At 41.5% G+C, this 12,958-nt stretch overlaps 1 protein-coding gene across 3 annotated transcripts; it reads left to right on the top strand.

Moving 5' to 3' along the window:
• The first annotated feature begins 34 nt into the window (after window positions 1-34).
• Window positions 35-12,552, top strand: psmc3 (proteasome 26S subunit, ATPase 3). 3 transcript variants are annotated; one of them, XM_048262154.1, is made up of 13 exons: window positions 35-136; window positions 378-458; window positions 5,176-5,256; window positions 5,340-5,465; window positions 5,674-5,778; window positions 6,059-6,121; window positions 7,981-8,118; window positions 8,234-8,377; window positions 8,818-8,966; window positions 9,572-9,668; window positions 11,005-11,150; window positions 11,631-11,712; window positions 12,096-12,552. In XM_048262154.1, the coding sequence occupies exons 1-13, from the start codon at window positions 50-52 to the stop codon at window positions 12,204-12,206; spliced, it is 1,410 nt and encodes a 469-aa protein (XP_048118111.1). In that variant the 5' UTR covers window positions 35-49; the 3' UTR covers window positions 12,207-12,552. The 3 variants fall into 3 exon arrangements, with proteins under 3 accessions (XP_048118111.1, XP_048118112.1, XP_048118113.1); XM_048262155.1 differs by lacking the exons at window positions 35-136; window positions 378-458 and adding an exon at window positions 4,295-4,405; XM_048262156.1 differs by lacking the exons at window positions 35-136; window positions 378-458 and adding an exon at window positions 4,349-4,399.
• Window positions 12,553-12,958: the final 406 nt, after the last annotated feature.

Here is a 12,958-nt window from a genome sequence, read left to right as displayed (position 1 = left end):
TTCTCCGGCTGATGCTATTTTTGGACTGTGCTTACCAGCAAAAGTGACGATGGCTGCAGATTTTGTTGTTTTTCCTTCACCAGTCTGCAGTACTTTAAGACTGCTTTGGTTATGTTATTCTTCTAAGAGATATAAAGTAAATTTGCCTAAATAATTACATTCAGTAGACTGCTTAACCAAAATATGTGAATGAATTGCATTAAATGTTATTAATCTCTGGTAATGCCTAACAACAACAAATAGGAGATAAATGTTGCCCAACTTTTGAGCCATAAAATATGACCTTTGCATAATGTTCTTACCTGAAAAGTACCACCGAAGGGAATTTGTTTAGAGCTGTTGGTGTTTATGTCTGACCTGGTTTTTGTTACAGACAGGCCTATCTTAGGCTCTCTTGGATAAAGCTCCTGAAGTATCTTCCAGGTGAAGTGGAAAATATACTGTTGAGAGATAATCAGGTAAGTGAAGGTGTTTTCATACATCCTAATGTTCTCTGATTTAACAAATAAACTAATCTCATCTGTCTAATCGTCTGATCAGCATAACCTCTTTCACAGATGCCTAACCTTGAGATAGTCATATTTCGTGAGGGTTTTGAGGTGCTGTCCATGAATCTCCAGAAAGTATTCGGAGGGACAGGGGGCTGTCAGTTGGGCCAGGTCCATTTGGCCCCGTCCAAGATCACAGACATCCCAGAACCATCTCTTCCATGTCAGAAAGATGTTGAGGGGAGTCCATGATGGCTTTACATCTCCTCTTCTCCTCCTTGTGGAGTGACTTCTTGGTGGTAATGGCTTTCTTCTGGGGAATGGATGTTTTCAGCCTTGTTTGCAACTTCACAGCATTTCCCTGATCACATTCTTGCTTCGGGGTACCTTAGGGTGGCTGGATTCAAATTAATCAGTAGGTAGGTCATCCTGAGGCTGCTGGCTAAACCTCACAAGAGATTTTTCACCAGTGTGATCCTTTGTTGTCACGGGTAGATCAGCCTAATGGTGGAAAGTATGATGGAAGAACTAAAGGATTGTTCGAGGTGTACTCTAGTACTAAGCTACTGCAATTAGACATGGAACATTGATGAGGAAAGTTAGCACTCACCAGTGTCTCGAGGATAGTATCTGGCACAAACTGAGTGGCCTCTTCATTCTGAGTGTTCCGTTCGTCCTCACTTGTGGACTCAGTGGGCTCAGACACTTCTTTTATGTCACAGGAGTCATTGCCACTCTCCATTTCACGCTCAAGACAGATCTCACTGTGCTCCACATTCAGCTTCAAGTCTTCCTCTGGCAGTTGGTGTGTTGCCTGCTCAGGCAATAAACTCAAAGTGTCCACACACCCCAGTGTATCCTTGCCATCTTTCATATCAGTGGCAGTGCGGTCTTTCAGAAGCTGAGGAGGAATAGATTAAATTATTGTGAGCTAATAGAGTGTTGTTTTTCTGAGAGGGCTATGAGGACCAAAACATGTGTGAACTTACTGGTGTGGCCAAGGTGCAAGAAAGTGTTACATCAGTCGAAAGCTCTATGGCCTTTGGCTCCTTTACTTCCTCTTTAGTATCTTTCCCAGTGTGTTCCAGGAGTTCAGAAACCTCCTCTGTGGTGTTCTCAGAGTCCTGCTTATCATGAACCTGATGCTCCTCACTAAGGAGCATCACTTTACACGAAACCGCCGGGTGAATTTTCTCTCACCGCTTTCACACCTTTAACGACACCGGCAAGAAAAAACCTTGCGTGTACACACAGAGGTGTAACCGGCTAAATGTGCTGTAGTGCATATGCCAGACCAGTCGATGGCGCCGCTGTGCAGAAGTTTCACGATAATTTTGCGTGAATCGCGTTTGCATTGTTGAAACAGTTTGTAACTGTACGTACACACCGCCACCGGCTTTCAAAGAAGCTCTGGTCGCTCTGTCAAGGACGCTTGTCAAAAAAGTCCAGGGAAGCTTTGGCCGCTCTGACGTGACAGCATCTTACGTTCCATCGTGTTCTATCTTAATACTTCCGTCTATTCGATTGGTTGCTGGTCGTTGGACGCTGAACCGCATCATAGCTCATTACCATAAAGTTGACTGACTTTCAACTTTCTGCTTGATGCTCAAGTCGCTCAAGACGCAAGATGCATTCATCCTGGGCACGCGGATAGAAATGGCCCTGTGTCATTATTTTGTACAGCACCATAGCACCCCCCACCAAAAGACAAGTGTACTATCAAAATCAAGATTCAGGGAGATACACGGAACTTTCACAAGAAACATCAGTTACTAGAGGTGTATTTGAAGAACTATCCGTTGTGGGCAAAACCTGTTGGGCCTCCAGTTTTTCATCCTTAAGAAGTTCTGAAACCTCCTCAGTGTTCACAGTGTTCTGATGAGACTGATGCTTCTCACTGACCTCCTGATCAGAGCTTGTCTCTGCAGCCATACAATGGCCTTCCTCCTGCTGAGATGGTGCCAAATAGGACTAAGTGTCAAGGATCAAAACATTCAAGGATTCAGGGATACACACAGAACTTTGACAAGAAACACCACATACTGGATTTGTGATGGAAGAATGCACAGCCGTGAACAAAACCTGTTGGGCCTCCAGTTTCTTATGCTTAAGAATCTCAGGAACCTCCTCAGTGGTATTATTGGCGGCTTCTTTAGTGGCCTTCCTCCTGCTGAGATGGTGCTGATGTCTGAGATGGTGACTCAGTGTTCCCAACTTCTCCTTTGGGGTCCATCACAAGAATTTCATGGATGCATTCATCCTGGGCCTGCAGATAGAAATGGCTCAGTGCCATTATTGTGTATAACACTATAGCACCCTGTAGGAAAAGACGTGGGTGCTATCAAATTGCCCAAAGATTCAGGGAAATACACAGAACTTTGACAGGAAACACCACTTACTAGAGGTGTATTAGAAGAAGAGTCCATTGTGGACAAAAGCTGTTGTGCCTCCAGTGTCCCATCCTTAAGAAGCTTTGAAAACTCTTCAGTGGCTTTCTCAGTGTCCTTATTATGAAAGTCAGGAGGCTTCTGGTGATCCCTGTCTCTTCCAGGGACATTCCCAGATACAGTGGGGGTTATCAATGTAGAACCCCCCTTGCTGTGCTTACTGACACCAATGGCACACTTCTCAGGGTGTACAATTCTCATCCACTGAGTGTATCTTTTCTCATCTGTTTTCTTCAGTTCAGATTGGGTAATTTTCCCAAATTTATGATTTTCTGCAGTCATGGTTAAATACAGTAATTTTAATGACGCAATTAACATTTTTGTTTTTGCTTGCCAACATGTGTGTCAGAGCCTGGTGATTCTTGTGAGTTTTATTCTGTAGTCCACACTGCTTTAAGACTTCTTTAGTGATGGTGTCCTTGAAAATAGAAGTTTATTAATGCCATGACCATATTCACTATCTACTGTCACATGTAACTAAGAAAACAATAATACTGTATTCATTCTATTTACCCTGCCAATATTATATTCTTTTGAGTTTCTATGTCCTGTTTTATGATAAATCAGATTCTTTTGTTTTACCTGAAAATCTGCTCTGTTACTGAAATGTTTTCTCTTATTAATGTTTTTGTGGCTGTTAGATTTTGTCTTTGATTCATCAGTTAAGTTTGGAATCTGATCACACTGATTCACACTCGGTATCATGTTTCAATACACTTTAGGTCAATATCACACCGGAATTCTCCTTTAATGCGGAGTTATAAGTTCTAGCCGTTCAAGGGTCAATTATGAGTATAATATACATATCAGAGCATCTGGGTTATGTAGGCTAAAGGTAAAATTGCAACAAAACAGAAAAACAATTATACTGTTCTCATTTTAGACCAATATTTATTTCAGTGGGTCATCAGAATATGCCACCATTGTAACTGTGGAGAAAATGCGTAATAGCTGAGCCCAAGCAGAAAATATATAATATTCTGACTGAATGGTTTCTTATAGGCCTATGTCTATGATTCTGACAGCTGTTACAAAATATTTTGTTTCCAAGTACCTGACACATCATATTTTTGTTTTGTAACATTGTACTGCTGTATTATTTATGTAATTATTGTAGGCCTACTGTGTGTTGTTGGTATGCCTATAAATAATCCATGAAACAAATAGGAAATCAAATAAAAAGGCTACCTGACATATCAACCAAATAATTTCAGGTAACTTCCTTCATCTCCCCTTGACCAAAAAGCTGTCAAATACTGGTCAGCAGCGTGATCGAGGCAGAAAAGATAATATATTTTACAGTAAAATATGTGACCTGTGCCTAATTTTTACGCCCCGACGCCACACCGGTAGATGACAGTAGCAGGCGTTTTCTGGAACTGGTTGCTACAATAAGCCGATAGAATAAGCACAAAAGAAGTTTTCAACATGTCGTCGTTGAATGACAGATCAGTTTGGGATGAGGTGGAGGTTTGTTTTATTATACATATCATATGATGAATTAAGTCTATTTTGTGTCTTGTGAAACGTATAGTTTATTATATGCGCTGGCTTTTGGAGACATTTGGTCAGCTGTTTCCAAAATATCGATAGTAAACACAAGCTAACGGTGGGAAGCTAAAGTTAGCTAACGTTACCCACCGGTTTTAATCATGACACAGGAATTTAGTTAGCTTTTAGGCTAATCGTGTTTTGGCTGGCTATACTTTGTGACTAAAAGCACCGTGTTGTCTTATTTTGTCAGAACTTACGTATTCGATTTGTTTCAGTGATCTTAGTAACTGATTGATATATCAAGGCAATAGTATTGTTGTGAATAGGATAGCGCCTCGCTTAATTCAGGCTAACGTTAGCTTCAGTGGAACACTGGCTAGCTGTCTGTAAGGTAACAATATGTCTCGCTAGCTAGTTATCGATATCATAGCTAAGGTTAGCGTGATCCTTCGTTACCTGATTTGCTATGAAGTGAACGTAATGATCCTCAACAACTTGGCGTAGTGTGTATTATTTACCATCATCTTTTTGCTGAACATATTATGAAGATAACGCTGTCTAACTTTCTAACTTAAGTAGCCAGCATGTTGTTTAGGCACAGTTAACGCGTTGACCAGTGCGTTGTTACATCAAGACACATAGACATTTTATTAGAATATTTTGTGACTGTGCACATTTAGTTAACTATCTATTTGTATCATCGAGTGTCTCAGTTTTAGTTTATGTTTGACTTGTTTACATCATAGGATGGGATCGGGGAGGAAGTCCTCAAAATGTCCACTGAAGAAATTGTTCAGAGGACGCGTCTTCTGGACAGTGAAATCAAGGTAGGAAGGATGAACCGCTACTCGACTCATCGTTGGCCTTTGGCCCATTTGAAAAGTCAAACTAAATGTACATGCCTTTTCAGATCATGAAGAGTGAAGTGCTAAGGGTGACCCATGAGCTCCAAGCTATGAAGGATAAGATTAAGGAGAACACAGAGAAGATCAAAGTCAACAAGACCCTGCCTTACTTGGTCTCCAATGTTATTGAGGTGATTCTTTCATCAGGGCCACTTGATCCATATAGATCACTGATCTTTCATTAAAGCTATCACAACATGCATAGAATTTACTGTTTGCAATAAATTATTTATATAATATGAAACTCATTTATTTCAAGGTGGGAAAGCAGATATGTTTTCATTGGGGTTGTCTAGGGTTAATATTAATTATAACTGATGACTGATGGGTGATTGGCAGCTGTTGGACGTGGACCCCAATGATCAGGAGGAAGATGGAGCCAACATTGATCTGGACTCTCAGAGAAAGGGGAAATGTGCAGTCATCAAGACCTCTACGAGACAGGTGCATCTTCAGACCTCTAATAAAACATGTATAATCTGTCATGTCAAGTATCATCTACGTGGCGCGAACACATTACACTAGATGTACATGCCATCCGTATGCTATGGATGTCTGGGAATCAAACTAGTGGCATTTAGAGTGCCTGAGTGGTGCACGAATAAGGGACATCTACACTGCTGTCCTGTGGTATCAGTTGTGGTATTAATATAAGTTTCAATGTCTTTTATACTGAATGTGTGAATTCCATAATTAGTATTCACTTGCATGTTTTCCCTTACAGACATACTTTTTGCCAGTCATTGGTTTGGTGGATGCTGAGAAGTTGAAGCCAGGGGACCTTGTGGTATGTATTCATTTCCAGGCAGAGAAGCTTTTGTTGGCTCCCACTAATACGTTTTGCTTGCTCCTGTCCAATGCCCTTCTCAGTCAGTCTCCAACAGCATTGGATAAGACATTACTCTTTTTCCTGATATCTGCTGATGACATTGTTACCAGTGACGGTGTTAAAAGCTGTGAAACGCTTAGAGCTGAATTTTAGGAACTGTGTTCCATCCATTATGTAAGGGATAATGTATAGAACGCCAGTCATTATCGGGATATAGGTCCCGACAGGGCAAACCAGACCCCGACGTGCAACTATTGTCCCATCCAAGCTAGTGCTAAAGCTTAGAGGCCTTGGTCTGGCCAACACCATCTGTAATTGGCTATTTGATTTTCTGACGGACAGACCCCAAGCTGTAAGGATAGGCAAAACACTCTCATCCACCTTAGTGCCGTGACCGGGGCCAAGCAGGGCTGCTGTCTCAGCCCTTTACTTTACAGCCTGTTTACACATGACTTTGTAGCTATCCACAGCCTGTTTACACATGACTGTGTAGCTATCCACAGCCTGTTTACACATGACTGTGTAGCTATCCACAACTCAAATTCCATCATCAAAGTTTGCAGATGACACTGCTCTGGTTGGCCTTATAAGCAACAATGACGAGACGGCCTACAGAAAGAAAGTAGCGAACCTTACCCTGTGGTGCCATGATGACAACCTCTTCCTTAATGTCAATAAGACTAAGGAAATCATTGTTGACTTTAGGAAGGCCAGAGTAGATCACACTCCCATTACCATCAATGGAGCATCTGTAGAGATTGTTGACAGCTTCAGATTTCTAGGCGTAAACATCTCAGACACTTTAACATGGTCATTAAACACCAAGTGCACCCTCAAGAAGGCACAACAACGCCTTTATTTTCTGAGGCGTCATAAAAAGTTTGGCCTGAGTACCAGAGCACTTGAGAATTCCTACAGATGCACCATTGAGAGCGTTCTTTCTTTTTGCATCACAGTGTGGTACGGGAGCACAACCTCCCATGACCGCAAACAACTGCAAAGAGTTGTCAAGTAAGCAGCCAGGATTATTGACACTAACGTACCTGATCTCTACGACATTTACACTTCCCGCTGCAAGAGAAAAGCTGATTGCATTATTAAAGACCCCGCTCATGCTCTGTTCTCTCCCCTACCATCCGGGAGACGTTACCGGAGCATTAAATCCAGCACCACCTGTCTCAGGAATAGTTTTTTTCCACAGGCGGTCAGATTGTTGAATAGCTGATCCACTTTCTGTCTTGCACAATGCACTTTATGTCTCTTTTTTTTGTCTGTTGTATGTCTCCTTGTCTGTTATACTGCATGTGAGGGATGGAGCAAAATGCATTTCATTGTATTGTAGGCCTACTATACATATGACGATAAACCCAACTTGACTTGACTTCTATACATTATCCCACTTATTACACGGCTACTTGCCAAAACGAAACAATAAATTCCCCACAATATGACTCTTTAGCCTACATAGCCTAGGCTATAGCCTATTTTGTTACCGTTTCATCGTGGTTTTTGCTGAGAAACAAATAGTTTGCAACAGCACACGCTGAACTTGAATCAAACATTCTTTAGAACACAGCTTATCAACCTTATCTGCTTTCACTTTTGAATGAAGTTCCAGTCCTTGCGTAGTTATATAAAAGAAGTGAATTGGAAGCACAAAACCCATTTTCCTTGACAGCGGTCTGTTATCGAGAAATAGCAGACCACCGAACGTTGGGAAGGCCCATTCAAGTGAGTGGAGCATTATGAAGAGCCGTGTAGTAAGTGTTAGTAAGTTTTGATCTAATTTTGACTGAGGTTTGTCTCTGGACACACAGGGTGTGAACAAGGACTCCTACCTGATCCTGGAGACCCTCCCCACTGAGTACGACTCTCGGGTCAAGGCCATGGAGGTAGACGAACGCCCCACTGAGCAGTACAGCGACATTGGAGGCCTCGATAAACAGATCCAAGAGGTACGTCAGCGCAATTTCTCTTTTACACTCTTGAATGTTTACTACAGCAAACTTTTCTTAACAGTGAATTGTGTAGTTGAGTCAGTTTTGGTAACGGTGCGGTTATTTCCTGCAGTTGGTGGAGGCCATTGTGTTGCCTATGAACCACAAAGAGAAGTTTGAAAACCTGGGCATCCAGCCGCCGAAGGGTGTACTGATGTACGGACCCCCAGGAACAGGAAAAACTCTGCTGGCCAGGGCCTGTGCTGCCCAGACCAAGGTAAGACTGTGCACGTAGGTGTCTGTGTTTATGTGCTAAAGGTGGTGGGGTGAGCAAAGCATATTTGTGCTGTTTAGGTATCAGGACAACAGTGGAAAAGCCTACATACAATATGTGCCAATATTACTGGAAAGAGGAATAATAACAAAGCAAAAATACACCTCTCCAGCTGTATGAGTAATACTATAGTAACCAAAGGCTTATTTTTTGTGTGTGACTTATGAGTATTTAGATAAGCCAGCAAATTTAATCTTATGTCAAGAAAATGTGCCTTCTCCTAAAATTTGATTGCGCCTAGTGTACCGTTGATGACATCTACTAGTCACTGAGATATCTGCCTACACACTTGAAGTAGATTGGTCATCATTGAGTGATCGCTTGTGGTAATACTTAGCCATATGCTCTCACCCTGAGCCTCTGTGTATTTTATTTCCTTTCAGGCAACCTTTTTGAAGTTGGCTGGCCCTCAGCTGGTCCAGATGTTCATTGGTGATGGTGCTAAGTTGGTCCGCGATGCTTTTGCTCTGGCCAAAGAGAAGGCCCCATCCATTATTTTCATTGATGAACTGGATGCCATTGGAACCAAAAGGTACGGTTCGGTATAATCAGCCGTTTATCTTAAGTACCATGTTAACTACCGCTTGCCCCTTATTTGGAAGAAGAGACTAAGAAGAAGTCTGTCATCGCTGGTTTTTATTTTGCCTGTTTTACAGGGTTTTATATTTATTATTTTGCTGTCACTCATGGGACCCGTAACATACACGCAATGCAACTACTGAAAAATGCATTGAGTCTTCCTGCCTTTGCTTATATGATGACTGTTTATACAGATTTTTTAAGGTCTAGTAGTGAAGCTAAATGAAAAGATTAGAAGGAACGTATGGTGTGGTTAGCATTACACTGAGAATGACCAAGTTTTAGGCAGATGTACTGTGCATTGACTCCTGCAAAATGATGTATGCTTTGTCTGAGACTTAAATAACATCTTTATGGAGACTACTCTAAACCTGCTGCCTATCTGTCTATGTACTCTTTCGTCATCAGGCTGTTTGGAAAAATTGAGTGGGTTGATTTAAAACAAGAGTTGCAGTGCTAAACTGTAACAGGCCCTGTGTAGTAGCACACAGCCTCTGTTTGGCTTCTCTGTAGACATATCTCATATTGAGGCCGACTCCTTCTTTGCTCCTCCTGCAGGTTTGACAGTGAGAAGGCTGGCGATCGTGAGGTGCAGAGGACCATGCTGGAGCTTCTCAACCAGCTGGATGGGTTCCAGCCCAACATGCAAGTCAAGGTAGGAATTGGTACCTGTGGTCAAGTCCAACACAGATAGCCTTCCTTTACCAATGTCCCCAAATTCATGAATTTAGTTAGCTTCATATGTTTATGCAGCTTGCGACTGATTAGTTGTAACCATTTTGGGTTTACAAGAAGTGATGTACAAACAAGCTAGCAAAGGTACTATGTAAAACCTCAAAATCATAGACAACATTTGAAAAAGCACCACAGGCATTACTACGATGAATGTAGCGCAAGAAAAAGCCAGCATAACTAGTGCTGTCATTTTTATGTGTATAGGGCAATTCCGCACAAAACGCCAACACGATGCCATGGTATTTAGTTGGCGTTATGGACGTGAAAGTTTTGTGTGGAATTGCCCTATAGTGAATATTGATCTGAAGCTTAAAAATTCTATCACAAATCAAAGTGAAATCGAAGTGAATTCGGTGCATGTGGGTCGTTGGACAAACTGTCTGCGGCCCCCATGCACTGAATTCAAGCCACTGTACACTGTGAAGACAGTAAAGCATGGTGGTGCACAATTCATGTTACGGGGCTGTTTCTCATACTGTAGCTATTTATCGCACACCAGAGATCATGGATCAGTTTCAATACATCAAAACATATGAAGAGGTTATGTTGTCTTATGCTGAAGAGGAAATGCCTTTGAAATGGGTGTTTCAACAAGACAATGACTCAAAACACACAAGTAAGCGAGCAAAGTCTTGGTTCCAGATTAACAAGATTGACGTTATGGAGTGGCCAGCCTGATCCCCAGACCTCAATCCTATAGAAAACTTGTGGGGTGACCTCAAAAATGCTGTTTCTGAAGCAAAACCCAGAAATGCAGAGGGATTGTGGAATGTAATTCAATCGTCCTGGGCTGGAATACCTGTTCACAGGTGCCAGTAGTTGGTCGACTCCATGCAACACAGTTGTGAAGGAATTCCTAGAAATAATGGTAATGCAACTAGATATTAGTGCAGTGATTCAAAGTAAAGCAAAATCTTGACATTTTTCAGTTTATACAGTAAATGTTTGAGTTTGTAAAGAAAAAATGCAAACACTGCTATTTCTTTGAACAGCCTAACATTCCTTTTTCTTCACTTTCTGTAAAGGTATAACACACACTTGATCAATTTTGGTCATGTTTTGATTTGAAATTGAATGTGCAGTGCATTCCCAATGCATTGATGTTATGGAATTAACAGCTATTCTAAGGATTTTGAGCTTTATTCAATTTTTTAAAACTCACTGCTATTATTCTGCACATAACTGTACAACAATGGCCATCTCTGGCTGTTTAAGTGCCACTCTGCCTTGGTTTCTGATTGGTCCTCTGCCTCCAGGTCATCGCTGCCACAAACAGAGTGGACATTCTGGACCCTGCGCTGCTTCGTTCTGGACGTTTGGACCGCAAGATTGAGTTCCCAATGCCCAACGAGGAGGCGCGTGCCCGTATCATGCAGATCCACTCCCGCAAGATGAACGTCAGGTAGGGACGGCTGCCCTTCACACTTTTGAATGAATGATCAAATTTGCCAACGTTTTGTTTATACAGTTGTCGTTGTAATATCCTTATGGAGGCAAAAGTGTTATTTCAGGACTTTAGGAAGATCCTGGAATTTTCTGGAAGTCTCTGGCTCACTAGATCTTATCATAGTCATGACCTATTTTATGAATATGAAGTTGTCTGTTGCTGTCGTTCTCATTGTTTTTAGCACATATGTGATACAAAAGGGACATCTGCTTTTATGCAGTAAAAGCAGTATTCAGTCTTGAATTTCCCCTGGGGATCAATAAAGTATCTATCTATCTATCTATCTATCTACCACATTGACGTAGCTAATGCTAAAGTCCATCTTGTGTACAGTTTGCAATGCAAAATGGATGGTCATTCAAAGACAAGTGTGTACAGCTGGTGTGTGAGGTTAATCAGACTCTTAACAGGACCATTTCCCCTCTCCTAATCCAGTCCTGATGTGAATTATGAAGAGCTGGCCAGGTGCACAGATGACTTCAATGGTGCCCAGTGCAAGGCTGTGTGTGTTGAGGCTGTAAGTATTCTTTTGGCATATTTACTACTGTCACTACCGGACACTGCAGGCAAGCTATTAGGTCAGCAAATATACAGTATGCCTGGCCTTTGTTCTTACAAAGTGTTATTATTTTAGGAAGTGTAAAACTATCAAATATTAAGCAGTCTGTTAGACATGCAAATGAAGCACTCTTTTGCATGCTTTTGTTTTTTATTTTATTTTATTTGGGCTGCAGCATATTAGGGTTATAAAGGTACACATATTGGTACCGAACTATTTAGGTACAGGATGTTAGGTTCAATACAGATGCATACCGAATGTACCAAATGCAGTCTTTAATAGTAATCAAAGGTAGGCTTTTTTGCTTGCTTACTTACGTTTTCTTGTGTGTGTCTGTCCAGGGTATGATAGCGCTTCGCAGGGGAGCTACTGAGCTTAACCACGAGGACTACATGGAGGGCATCCTGGAGGTGCAGGCCAAAAAGAAGGCCAACTTGCAGTACTATGCCTGAGTCAAGGGGTGGCGTTCTGTATCTGTATGTGTGTTTGCATTTGTACGAATGTGTATATGTGTGTGTGTGTGTGTGTGTGTGTGTGTGTGAGAGAGTAAGAGTGAAGGGGGGGCAAGGTGTGTCAAGCAGCCAGGTGTCACTTGTATGAGCTGATCACTGGTCGTTGAATTGATATTTTATAACCTTGTGGGGTAGTTTCCTCTCTTGTGCATGACACAAAAGTGATTCAGCGCATCGGTCTTTACTGTATTTGGACTGAACTGCCTTGAAAGTGACTGGTATGCCATCACACTAGTCCTTCCATTGATAAAAAAAAAAAAATTAAATAAAACATTTTTCATTGGTATGGGTTGTTGTGCCGTCTTATTTTAAGCCTTGCTTTGGCCTATAGTGTGGCCATAACTCCAGGACTCTGAGTAAGCTTTCAGAGCCTTAATGTAGTTTATATAGCACCTACTGTGAATTATGCTGTTATACCTGTTGGAGATTACTACTTTGTTTATGAAAAGAATACATTTTCTGAATCTGTATTTGGTATGCCTCTGCGCTTCAAATTTGGTGTAATGTTCCATTGATTTTGGGGATGAAAGTTAAAGGCTACTTTGATCATCCCCATTCTTGTGAACGCTGTATCAAGAATGCCTTGAAGCACCTGCTTTAAATTTTTCCCGAATGTTTACTTAGACTAAAATATCAACTGGTTAGATTTATTTTGGCTCTGTAACCTATGTATTACATGCCTCACCACATCC

Source organism: Alosa alosa, chromosome 14, assembly GCF_017589495.1.
Source record: "Alosa alosa isolate M-15738 ecotype Scorff River chromosome 14, AALO_Geno_1.1, whole genome shotgun sequence".
Classification (NCBI taxonomy): Eukaryota; Metazoa; Chordata; class Actinopteri; order Clupeiformes; family Clupeidae; genus Alosa; species Alosa alosa.
This window is presented reverse-complemented; position numbering and strand designations above follow the sequence as displayed.